General features: G+C 50.8%; 1 protein-coding gene across 2 annotated transcripts in view; it reads left to right on the top strand.

Moving 5' to 3' along the window:
- The window catches only part of Slc13a3 (solute carrier family 13 member 3), a 69809-nt gene extending 62627 nt beyond the window's left edge, over positions 1–7182 (top strand). Inside the window, exons 11-13 of one of the 2 annotated variants that reach the window (XM_031372768.1) lie at positions 559–736; positions 3306–3443; positions 5559–7182. In XM_031372768.1, the coding sequence (XP_031228628.1) occupies positions 559–736; positions 3306–3443; positions 5559–5866 (624 nt within the window). In that variant the 3' untranslated portion in view covers positions 5867–7182. The remainder of the gene's footprint in view (positions 1–558; positions 737–3305; positions 3444–5558) is intronic. The other variant, XM_031372769.1, reaches the window with a different exon arrangement.
- Positions 7183–12705: the final 5523 nt, after the last annotated feature.

Here is a 12705-nt window from a genome sequence, read left to right as displayed (position 1 = left end):
CTGCCCATAGTCAGACAGAAACAGTGAGTGCATGCCTGTGCTCCTTACTCTTATATAGTCCAGGACCCAAGTCCACGGAATGGCTTTGCCCATAGTGGGCTGTGCCTTCCCACATCAATTGACACACTTAAGACAATACCTTATATACTTGCCCACAGGTCAGTCCAACCTAGACAATCCCTAGTGAGACTCTCTTCCCAGGTGGTTCTAAAATGTGTCAAGTTGATGACTTAAACTAACCATTACATATGTTTTATATTATAGACAGTATATGGGATATAATATATTCTATATATATTAATGTGTCATCATGTAGTAACAATACCTCATTCTTTATGGAAGATATAAGTGGTCACCATCATTGGAGGAATAAGACTTAGCCAGAAGAGCCTGTCTCGTTCCCTCTCCCACTCAAGATAGAACTTTGGGTGCTGGACCCAAATGGAAACAGAGACTCTGCTTTCTAATCAAATAGATCATGTGGTCGTCACCTGGGCTTGTAGAGCATGCACTAGTGGCTGCCTGTGAAGGGCGGTACTAGGTGGACTGAGGCCAAAGGTATGTCTGCCCACAGGAGTCGGGGCTGTCGGCATGGATCGGTGGGCAGTTGCACCCCCTGGAGCATGTCCCCCCACTGCTGGCAGTGCTGCTCATCACCATCGTCATCGCCTTCTTCACGGAGTTTGCCAGCAACACGGCCACCATCATCATCTTCCTGCCTGTCCTGGCAGAGCTGGTGAGGATCTCTGTCACCTAACTCCCAACTCCTGCTGTGCCCGGAGCTTCCCTGGGGCTCCAGCTACCCTGCTTGCTTCCAGAATGCACAGAGAATTTTAACCACAGAGCTAGTTCACAAATGGCAAGGGCTTCTCTCTTAAAGGAATACTTAAGAAGTGGGAGGAATACTTCCTTTGCAGGAGAATTAACCCTGAGGACATCCTGTGTTTCTGAGGAAGAGAAAGAATTTGGGTTCCATGGAAACTTTTGAGTCGCTAGACCAGCACAGGAGAACGTACAGCCACAGTCCTGTTGCCTCCTGTTTTAGTCCAAATTTTTCTGCAAGGAGGGTTCCCCTGCAAATTGTAGGGTGTCAGAGTACTCTTCATTTTCCACCCACTAGAGGCCAGCAGCACTCTGTAACGGTGGCAATCTAAGATGTCACCAGACATTGCCAAGAGTCTCCTGGGAGAACACATCTCAGCCTGTTGAGACCCCCCCCCCCCACACACACACACCCACTATAAAAGGCACCAGCCAGGCTCAGATGGGCTGGGATTAGGGGCGGTTCAGGGTGATTTACCCTATATGCTAGGCAAGCAAGATCCAGCAAAGCAAACCTTCCACATACAAGTTCCTACTTCACCCCTGCCATTTCTGGGACACAGAAAGGTGTAAGACAGCTCTGCAATCTATGATGGATTCAGAAAAACAAATCCTGAGGAAGCTAGGCAGGAAGAAAACAAAGCAAGAGAAAGTGAGGTGGCAGAGATCTGGCTAGGACTAGCTAAGGGCACACGCTGCCTAGATTTCATTCTAGGGCTCAAATGGCAGCTTGATCTCATGGCACATACCTTTAATCCCAGCACTCAGAAAGGCAGAAGCAAGCAGATCTCTGTGAGTTCAAGGCCAGCCTGGTCTACATAGTGAGCATATCTAGGATAGCTAGGGGCTACATAGGAAAGCGCTGCCTCAGGAGCTGGAGAGATGGCTCGGAGGTCGAGCACTTCCAGAGGTCTTGAATTCAATTCCCAGCAACCACATGGTGGTTCACAACCATCTGTAATGGGATCTGATGCCTTCTTCTGCTGTGTCTGAAGACAGCTACAGTGTACTCACATACATAAAATAAATAATTATTAGAAGAGAGAGAGAGAGAGAGAGAGAGAGAGAGAGAGAGACGCTGCCTCAAAAAAAAAATAGTAGGGTGGATGGGTAGGTGTTAGGAAACTAGGGATTTCATTTTATAGTTTTTAGACTGAAGAAAAACAAGCCATAAGACATCCCTCACAGAACCCAGAACTGGTAAAAATGAAACAGTGTTGCCACCTTTGGAGGGGACTTGACTTTATCTTCATATCTCTTTGTTTATTATGTATCTCTTTTTAATTGAGTTGACACTATATCAGCCACAGACTTACTTGTGTTCTTTTTCTCAACCCCTGAAACAGATTCCACTGTAAATGGGTAGTGCTTAAGCACTGTCCTAATAGTCCGATAGACATGTCCAGAAAGCCGTACGTGGTTAGAGTGTTTAAGCTCCGCTGTAACAGACAGGCAGACATTTCTAGAAGGCTAGCAGCAGCAGCTGGTCCTCACCTTGTGTGCACAGGCTGCTGACATCAAGACAAGGCTCAGTGTGGCGTTCCTAGGTGGGAGGACATGAACCCTGGAAACTGTGCTGACTGCAAGCAAACTGCCCTCAGGATGGGCACCCTGAAGTCCTCAGGCCCCTGCTGAGAGGGATCGCATTAATCAGACCCTGTTCCGAAGTCTAGGGCACCTGGCCACAGGTGGAGATAGGGGTGCTCTGAAGTGCTATGGAGGAGGGGAGGGGGCTCAAAGCCCACGAGTCTTGTAACTGGCGGTTCCTAGAAAAGATACCAGTAAAAGCCATTTAAATGTGGCTTCTCATCAAAATCAAAATAGTTGCAGACTGGGCATGATGATAGAGCCTATCGAGAAAATGCCTGCACTTCCGGTTGCAGAAATTCCCTCTGAGGGAATTTCAGAGATGCAGTCAGCCTGGAGGGTAGGCGGCATCCAAGATCAAGTCACACTGGACTCTCCATCCAAGGACAAGGCTTGCCAAGGGGACACCCACCTTCTCTCTCAGCTCCAGCCAGGCCCTGATGAAAGGTGCCACGTGGCAGCTTCTAAGATGCCATAGATGAGGGCAGAGCCAAGCCTGGTTGTGTGAGCCTTTGTTCTCGGCCTATGGCCCCAGACCAGCTCCAGCCTGGGCTCCTGGGAACATAAGAGAGATGCAGTATCTTGGTTCTCACTCAGGCCTCCGGATCAGTTACTCTAGAAGAGCTGGGACCACAAGCTCTTATATGGGAAGGGGGGTTCTAAATGAGTTTCTTTGCCTGTTCTCTGGTAAAGGGCAATATGGCGCTGTCATCATTGACCTTAAATTCTTCCATCTCCCTAAAACTGCACGACATGTGTGTTGTGGGTCTGTCTACATTTCTGTCTCTGTCCCTCTTCTCACGTGCCTCTACAGTTCTCTGGCACTGTGACAAGCTCTATATCGTTGACACTCTTTCCAATGGTCTCAATGTCTCACTGGGACTCCTTCCGTCCAGGCCATCCGACTGCGAGTGCACCCCTTGTACCTGATGATCCCAGGCACGGTCGGCTGCTCCTATGCCTTTATGCTGCCGGTCTCTACGCCTCCCAACTCTATTGCCTTCTCCACTGGACACTTGCTGGTCAAAGACATGGTAAGTGTGGGCCTTCCCTGCAGTGGCCTGGCAAGAGGAGGGGTGGGTGACGGCATTGCCAGTCTGTCCCATGCCCCATGTGAACCTCCCCACTGAGAGTTATCATCATCTTCCTCCTCCTCTTCCTCCTCTCCTTTCTCTCTACCTCTCCTCTCCTTCCTTCCTCCTCTTCCTCCTCCTCCTTCTCCTCCTCCTCCTCCTCTTCCTCCTCCTCTTCCTCCTCTCTTTTCTCTCTACCTCTCCTCTCCTTCCTTCCTCCTCCTCCCCCTTCTCCCCTCCTCCTCTTCCTCTATTTTCCTCTTCCTCTATACCAGTTGTTCTCAGCCTCCCTAATGCTTCAAGACTTTAAGACAGTTCCTCATGCTGTGGTGACCCCCCCAATCATAAGTTTATTCTCATTACTACTTCATAACTGTAATTTTGTTAACTGTCATGAATTGTAATGTAAAGTACCTATACTTTCTAGAGGTCGTAGGCAACTCCTGTGAAAGGGGTCACGACCCACAGGTTGAGAACCACTGCTTTATGTTCCAGTTTCTTCTTTGCCTTTTCTTCCCTCTCTTCCTCTTTCTCCTCTTCCTCCTCCTCTTCTGCCTCTTCTTTCTCTACCTCCTTTTTCTCTCCGACCTCTTCCTCTGTCCCTATCCACCACTACCTCATGCATCCTTGGCTCACACAGCTGAGGACAGTCTACCGAGGCAAATATAAGTCCGCAAGAGGGACAGCGAGAGTGAGGGAAGAAGCAAGGGAAAGCACTGCCTCCTGGCCTCTTTGCTTAGTCAGGTTTGCCCAGTGTAATCTGTGGTTCGGCTACTGGGGGGCAGCACTGCAGGAGACACAGCCGTCTGCCTCCTGGGAGGGTAGGTACTGTCTGTGGCTAGAGTCAAGCTGGAAGACCACTCCTCACGCATTAAAAATAGTGTACATTTCAGAATTGCTAAATGAAAAAAAGATGATACAAGATGCCGGGAATCGAAACAGAATGATGGAGTGGGCCAGACCGACCTCCATGAAAATGACTCACCAGCCTTGCAAGGAGTCATGGCCATGGGGGTGGAGGGAGTAGGGGGGTTGGGGGGAGTGAGGGTGGCGAGGAGGGGGTGGGGATGGAGGGAGTGGGGCTGCCAGGCAGAGAGCCTAGCTCATGCAAATGTCTGAAGTAGGGAAATGGCTTCACTCCACATCACCAGGTACACAGGCTCAGGGGCTGCTAGGACTGGGTGGGTTCAGACAGGAATGGGGTTATGAGATGCAGGGTCTGAGCTTTCAGAAAGCAGGGGCAGAGCAATCGAGATGTCTCATTTGTGTGACCCTGGCTGGCCTTGAACTTGCAGCTGTCAAAAGCAAAAACAGTTGTCACCTCAGTAAGGAGAAGAGGGGTTTATTCTGGAGCCAAGTATAAGTGAACGTGGCCCAGAAACACAGATTCCAGGAGCTACAAATACCACCATGTTTTAGTGTGCTAACAACTTCATGGGGTTTCATAGTAACAGAACAGAGAAAGTCTTAAATCTTTTACAGTATGTTGGTAGAAACATCAGATAGGCAGGTTTGCTGTGCTTCCTTGGAAGGTAGAGGCAAGGAGATCAGGAATTTAAGGCCAACCTCGGCTACAATGGTGAGTTTGAGGCCAGGCTAGGCTACAAGTCCCTGTCTCAGAAAGAAAAGACTTTCCTTCACTGGACCTCCAGTGTGTGTGTTCTTGTACACACTGATGTCTGTGTACACATATGAACATGCATGTGTACCTGTGTCTACATGTGTGTGCTGAGTGTTTGGGAGGGGCCTAATGATCAACTAAGACTATAGGACAAGGCTTGCCTTTCTCTGTCTTGAGGGGAAATGGATAACTTTGTTGAGGTGGCCTTGTGGTTAATTGGCATAACCCATGACCACTCTGTAACCAGGTGCCTGACACCTAAGACCCTTAATGGGAAGGGGGATGCAGTGTCATCTGGCCTGGGGCCCAGCCGGGGTCCTGGGAAGCATCTGTGGCCTACACTTGTGGCTGGCTCTAGTATGGCCAGCTGTGCGTTGCCAGCTGTGGGCTGAGCCAGCATCTTCCATCTGCCCTGCGGGCCTATCACTGCTCAGCTCGCTCGGTCTCCACTGCAGGTGCGGACGGGCCTCCTAATGAACCTGATGGGTGTCTTGCTGCTCAGCCTGGCCATGAACACCTGGGCACAGACCATCTTCCAGCTGGGCACCTTCCCAGACTGGGCCAACACCCACGATGCCAACGTCACCGCCCTGCCACCAGCCTTGACCAACAACACGGTTCAAACCCTCTGAGCCCTGCTGGGGACTTCTTTTTCGGCTGGGCCTTCCCCACAGGGCTGCTGCTGTCACTTGCTGCTAGGATCCTACAAGCTGATCAAGCAATTCTTTCCTGTAATCCGATAGGAGGCAGCAAGCAAGGATGACCTCCAGTGGTTCCCGGAGGCCACAGGCTCACTGTCTGCAGCACCTTCTCTTTCTTTCTCATGCATTTTGAAGCCAGCTATTGCCTGCACCCACTGCCTGTGGCCTGCAGAACAGGCTTTTCTCACCAAGCTGGTCTGTAACCAGGGTGCAGGAAAGTCCACTTGAGCCACGAGGAGCAAAGCTGGAAAGGCGCTTGTTTTGCACACCTGGGGTCCGGGGTATATGATGCTCAGGGCTGCCATTGGCTTTAGGTCTCTGGAGTCATCACCACTCCAGAGCTGGGAGGGGCTTTGTGACTGCAAAGCTCCGGGCCAGATGTTACAGCTGTTCACAGCAGGCTGGATTCTGCCCTCTCTGTTGAACCATCTCCCTTGTAGAAGATCTGGGCAACTGGAGGTTGGCTGCCATTGCCTGAGGCGGAGGGAGGACACAGGTTTTCCTAGAGTCTCTCTGCTGCTTCCCCTGCCTCCCAAGCAGCACACCATGGGGGTTTGAGAAACCCCAGTTCACACATCCACCCAAGATGCTTGGGGTTCTCTCTTTTTCATCTGATTCTCTTAGGCCCTAGCTCTAGGTCAGCCCTGCTGGGCCTTTGGGAAGGACTCTGTGGCTGTGAAGCTGTTTTTACCGGACAACTGGGTTTGTCCTCCCTCCTCTCACCCCACGTGATCAATACGTCTTATTTGCAAAGGCCACGGTCTTCAAGGGGTGAGAGAAAAATCTGAAGGTCAGTGAAGACCTCAGGAAAAAAAAATGGCAAAGTTTCTTAGGCCAGAAGTATGCTGTAACATTGTAACAGTGTGACAATGTAACATTGTGCAGATGGAGACACCCTCCCCAACCCCTCCTCCTAACTCCTCCTCCCCCATCACCACCCCCTCCCTTCCCAGAACAGCCTTTCACCAGGGGCTGAAGCTGAGAAGCCCGCAGTTGCTGTCCTTATTTCAGTTAAAAGCCTCTGGCACTGGGAACAACGCAGTGTGGGGACAGTGGGCGTCTTGGAACTCTGCTGACACCTGGGGGTGGAGCCATCACTTCCTCCAGAGGGCGGACTTCCCAGGGATGGACACTTTCTGATAATGGCACAAGTGAGTCAGTGTTTTCCCAGAGCTGGGGTGGAGGGGGCCCTGAGCTGGAGGTGACAAAGTAAGACTGAATCAGCTTCAGCAACCCCTGGGGCTGGATGTCCTTATCCCTCAGGGGACAAGGACAGGCATGCACAGAGAAGACCACGGCCTTGGGACCACAGGATTCATGATTTCTGATACTGCTGATCAAAAATGCGCTCAAATAAAGAATGTTGGTCAATACTGGCTATGATGACTCTTGGTCTTTCAGAATGAAACCCCAGATTCCTGGTCAGGACTTCTGCAAATCTGACCTCCAACTTCCCGTCCTGCACTGTCTCCCCTGTACACACTTCCTGGGCTCTCAGGATGCTGTGGTGTTTGTCCCACCCCACCCCTGTGTAGAAGAAACAACAAAAGCCATTCTCTGGCTCCCTGATGTAACTCAGCCGTCTGGACCAGGCTCCAGCACACCCACCGCCAGTAAATACTTGACCCATGTACTGACTGAAGGTTTGAACATGACCTTCATACATTCTTTACACCTCCCCTTGGTTTATTCAGCAGGCACTTAACCCATGATGTGCGGGTTCAAATGTGGCAGAGGGAACAGGCGGTGGGACAGATAGATGTCCAATGACAGTCATCATTTAAATGGCCACATGACAAGCTGACTCAGGCCGTGGGCTTTGGGTGGGCTTCTCTGAGGAGGCATTGGGTTGAGGTTGAGCACAGTGGCTGGACACTCATAGTTCTGTGGAAATGAGAATATGGGGGTGGTGGGGAGTCCAGAGGAGGACGGACGGCGTGGAACAATGGTTCTGAGCTGTCAATGGGGTTTTGAATGGCCAGCTTCTGTCCCTTCTAGCTGGTGGCCGCTATCCTCACCCCTCCCAGGACTGTCACTGATCCCTTAACTGCCTGTGTATTCTCAGCAAGAGAGACCTGAGGCAAGAGGAGACACTGACAGAAGCACTCACCACCATGGTGCGGGAGCTGGCAAGACTGAGTCACAAGGAACACTCTAGGGCTCCTCTGGGGCCTACCAGGAGTGCCAAAGGTCAGAAAGGACAAACAAGCCAATCCCAGCCTTGTTTGTTATCTGAAGATGCCCAATAACCAAACCACTGCGGTCTTGGGACAGATTTGTTGGCTCACACAGCTGCCTGTGGGCAGAGCTCTGTGGAGGCCCCAGCATCTGAACACCCCAGGACCTCCAAGAAGATGAGCAAAGGCCCTGTGGTGTTGCTTGGGGCTGGCTAAACATGATAGTAGGGTCACAGAACTTGCCTGGGGCTGGAGTGTTCCCAGTAGTCACTGACTCTCTGGGGTCCCTCTTCAGGTGGCTTCCCAGGTCCCAGCCTGGACCTTGATAAGCCATTGTGTTCAGAGCAGCTGCTGAGACAGTCAGTTCTGGTTTCTTTAATGGCTTTGGCCTGTGGTGAAACAGTGGATGGCGAAGTCTCAGGTGGTGTGGGGGCTGCATCTCACCGATGGGAAAACGGAAAAAAGACGTGTTTGGGGGGGGGGATAGGCTCACATCTGTGAAGACTTGGTGAGTCCCACACGCGATGGGATGAGGAGTGGGGGACTAGCAAGCTGGGAATGCAGAAATAAGAGCAGATGAGATCGGAAGATGCCACCTGCTGCAGACCGCGTCATTCCCTTCTATCCAAGCCTGTATTTATTTATTTATTTATTTGAGACAAGGTTTCTCTGTGTAGCCCTGGATGTCCTGGAACTAACTCTGTAGACCAGGCTGGCCTTGAAATCCGCCTGCCTCTGCCTCCCAAATGCTAGGATTAAAGGCGTGTGCCACCACTGCCTGGCAATCCAGGCCTTTCTTTCCCTGATTAGACCAGGCCCACCCAGTAGTCTCAGGCCCATCTTCTTTACTCCAAACTCATTGGCCTAAATGTTAATCTAGTTTAAAAAACAAACAAACAAACAACTTCCTTACAGAAACATGATGTTGACCCATCACTGGTACCATGGCTTGGCCAAGTTGGCAATACAACCCCATATGTCCCACCAACAGAAACTCAGAGCCTTCTGTGTGGTCTTTCCAGGTCACTCCCGGGCATGGGATGGGGAAGGGGGGGGCATCTGGAAGGAACAACCCCACAGTCACAGCACATGGCTCTTCCTGTCAGAGCTGCCCCACAGCCCCATCACCAAGAATTGCTTCTCCCTCCCTTAGCTTCCAGTTAGGCAATTGACACTAAGCTGCAATATCAGGACTGCCACCTAAGAATCTGGTGTTCTCTCTTGAGAAACAAAACCGCCAAGCTGGGTGTGGTGGTGCACACTGGTCGTTCTATGACTTGGAACACTGAAGCAGGACAATCGGGAGTTGCACATGACAGGATAGCCTGGGCTACCGATAGAAACAAATCAAATAGTAGCAACAATTAGCAGCTGAGTAGCTCGTGTGGAAGTCAGACCACGAGCAGCTCTCTCACCCCAGGCCCCACCTGTCCTTACGGTCCTACTGTGGCTCTGCTTTCTACTGAGCCGCCTTCCTGGCCTGTGAAGGAATATGACCTTAAGGCCCCATAGCCTGAGCTGGAAGATCTGTGTCCACTCCAGTGATCACAGGGCTCTGGCTGCCCCAAGCTGCACTGCCCACAGCACTGAGGACTCAAGTGGTGGAGGTGATCACCATTTGTCCACCCATTATCTGGGCCACGACATGAGCGACTCCCCTCGGGCACTTGCCGTGACACAGCAATCAATACAAATTATCCTGTTATGCTTTTGTGTACTTCTTACGCATTAAGCAGGTCATATCTGGGATACATTCAGTGGGACAAATATTTTATTAAACTAGATTTCAGGACAGGCAAGATGGCCTAATGAGTAAAGGTGCTTGCTGCCCAGCTTGCTGACCCTGGGTTCAATCCCTAGGACCCACGTGGTGGAAAGAAAGAACTCACTCTTTTTAAAAAAAAAAAAAACAACAAAAAAAACCATTTATTTATTTACTATTATATATAAGTACACGGTAGCTGACTTCAGATGCACAGCAGAGAGAGGGCGTCAGATCTCAGCACAGGTGGTTGTGAGCCACAATGTGGTTGCTGGGATTTGAACTCAGGACCTTTAGAAGAATAGTCAGTGCTCTTACCTGCTAAGCCATCTTGCTAGCCCCAAGCACTCACTCTTAAGATTGTCCTCTGACTTATACACACACACACACACACACACACACGCACACATACACATTCACACACATGCATGCACACACACACACATACACATGCACACACATACACACACATGCACGCACACACACATACATACACACACAAACATTAACAAAATGTTTTTCAGTTTTAATGTCATTGCTAGAAACTTCTATGGTTCCCATTCTGTTTCTGTTAGGTTCTCTGGTAAGGGGTGTGTGTGTGTGTGTTTATGTGTGTGTGTGTGTGTGTGTGTGTGACCACATTCGTGTGTTTATGATTGCACTAATCTGAGTGCCTGTAGAGGCTCACTGAACCCTGAGATGCCCTTCAGCCAGGCTAGCCATCCAGCAAGCTCCAGGAACCCCCACCCCACCCCTATTTCCACCTCCCCAGGGTTAGGTCCATAGTGCCTGCCACCACAGCTGGTTCCCCCACCCCCACCGCATGGATTTAGGGCTAGGGTTCAGGTCCTTCCCCTTCCACAGAATTCTCTGTGCAGTGGGAGACATCTATCTCCACAGCCTGCCTGTAAGGTTTTAGCCACTTTAGCGTAGTCAGCCAGAACTGCAGCCACCTTCTCACCCTTTTGCTAAAGAGCACAGGGACACTAACTCACCGTGGGACTGTGAGCCAAGTGGCCCTGGGGACAGCTAAAGACTTCCCACTTCCTCTTTGTCTCGTGGCTCTGATTCCTTCAAGATTACATTCCCACTCCCAGCCCAGCTCCCTTGACTTTCGATGACTCAGAAGCCCCTTCAGATGCCGTGGGCCTTGAGGCCAGATCAGCCTGGCCTGAGGCGAGGTGGCTGCCCACATAGGCTAAGAGAACCCCAAAATATCTCCTGCCCTCCCCTCACCAGGCCCTGTGCTCCAGCCTCCTGAGGCTTCCCCAAATGGCTTCTGTTTCCTAAACAACCAGCTACAGACCCGGGCAAAGGATGGCCAGGGTTTATGGGTTGCAGTCCCAAGGAGAGGGAGGGGGAAGGGGAAGAGGGAGGGAGACATGGAATGGTGTGGAAGACATCTGGCCTGAGCAGTCAGGTCCCACAGCACAGGCAAAGCTAGAACTCAGGTGGAAGGGCTTATGACGTGAGCATTAATGTGTCACCTGCTGAAGACCCATGAAGTAGGTGCTTTGTTCTCTCATGGCAGCGTACACAGACTTCAGAGAGGAACAGTGTCTTGCCCAAAGTCATACAGCACAGTAGAGTGAAAGCTTTTGTTTGCATTTAGATCTGTTGCCTCTGGGCCAGGGCTGCTACAGAGGCCGCTGAATAGCTCCAGGGGCCCAATAGACAGTAGAGGACCCAGGCCTCCTACAGAGCAGTGGTCCTGTTAAAACACACGCGCGTTGTGTGTGTGTGTGTGTGTGTGTGTGTATGTGTGTGGTGTGTGAGTGTATGAGTGTGTGTGAGTGTGTGTGAGGTGTGTATGTGTGTGTGTGTGGTGTGTATGTGTGTGTGAGTGTGTATGTGTGTGAGAGTGTGAATGTGTGTGAGTGTGTATGAGAGTGTATGTGTGAGTAGGTGTGTGTATGAGTATGTGTGTGTATGAGTATGTATGTGTGAGAGTATGTGTGTATGTATGTGTGTGTGAGAGTGAGTATGTGAGAGTGTGTGTGTGTGACTGTATGTGTGAGTGTGTATGAGTGTGTGTGTGAGTGTGTGTGTGAGTGTGTATGAGTGTGTGTGTGAGTGTGTGTGTGTGTGAGAGAGAGAGAGAGAGAGAGAGAGAGAAAATCATCCCTCCTTCCCTCCTCTTTCCCTTCCTGCCTTCCCTGTTTTCTGTTTCCTTCTTTCCTGGCTTTAAAACCTTGTTCATTTTCCCAGTGAAGTGTGAGAGTCCCATCGGGCTACCTGGGCAGCATGCTGCCAACCCCAGCAGAGCAGCACAGGGAGCCCCACAAGGCTGAGAGCTGGCTGCTTCTGGGCTCTACTGTGTCCCAAGGTTTTGCTTGGGGTAGGGGTGAGGAGATGTCACCTGTGAAGGCTCCTGGCTTCTGGGAGGGGCTTATAGCCCTCTGAGGGTCTGGTCGCAGGTGTCACATTCAATTATGTACTATGTGAGGCCACTTCCCCATGGTCCAGCATGATATCCTTATAAGGAAGAAAGGCTGGCAATTTGAACCTTGTCAACTGTGTCTCTTAGCAGGGAAGCTGTGGTGGAGGAGGCCTCTTGGAGACACTCATGGGGTAGACAGTCATGGGAACTGGTGCTGGGGAGAAGTCTCTGCATGCCAGGTGGGAATGGGCTTGGAGAATGGCCTGGAATTACACCTTCAGGGCAATCACTACAGGGACATGTGCAGTTATTGAGCACCTACTGTTTTCAATGCAGGCTGCATTGATTATTCATTTTCCGTGGCTGTACATCATGGTTAAGAACAACACAATGTGGCCTTAGCAGGGGTCCCTGTGGGTCTCTGTAGTCTCCTGTGGGTTCTCATCCCCAGAGTCAGAGATGAGGAGCGGGGACAAGGGAAGTAAAGTGGAGTTCTTAGTCTGATGTTACTGTTGGTGAGCTGTATGGTTTCTCTGAACCTCAGTTTCTTTCTCTGTAAAATGGGCTAGTTCTACTTTCCTG

Source organism: Mastomys coucha, unplaced genomic scaffold, assembly GCF_008632895.1.
Source record: "Mastomys coucha isolate ucsf_1 unplaced genomic scaffold, UCSF_Mcou_1 pScaffold15, whole genome shotgun sequence".
NCBI lineage: Eukaryota > Metazoa > Chordata > Mammalia > Rodentia > Muridae > Mastomys > Mastomys coucha.
The sequence above is the reverse complement of the archived record's forward strand: the minus strand, read 5'-3'. Positions and strand labels throughout refer to the sequence as shown.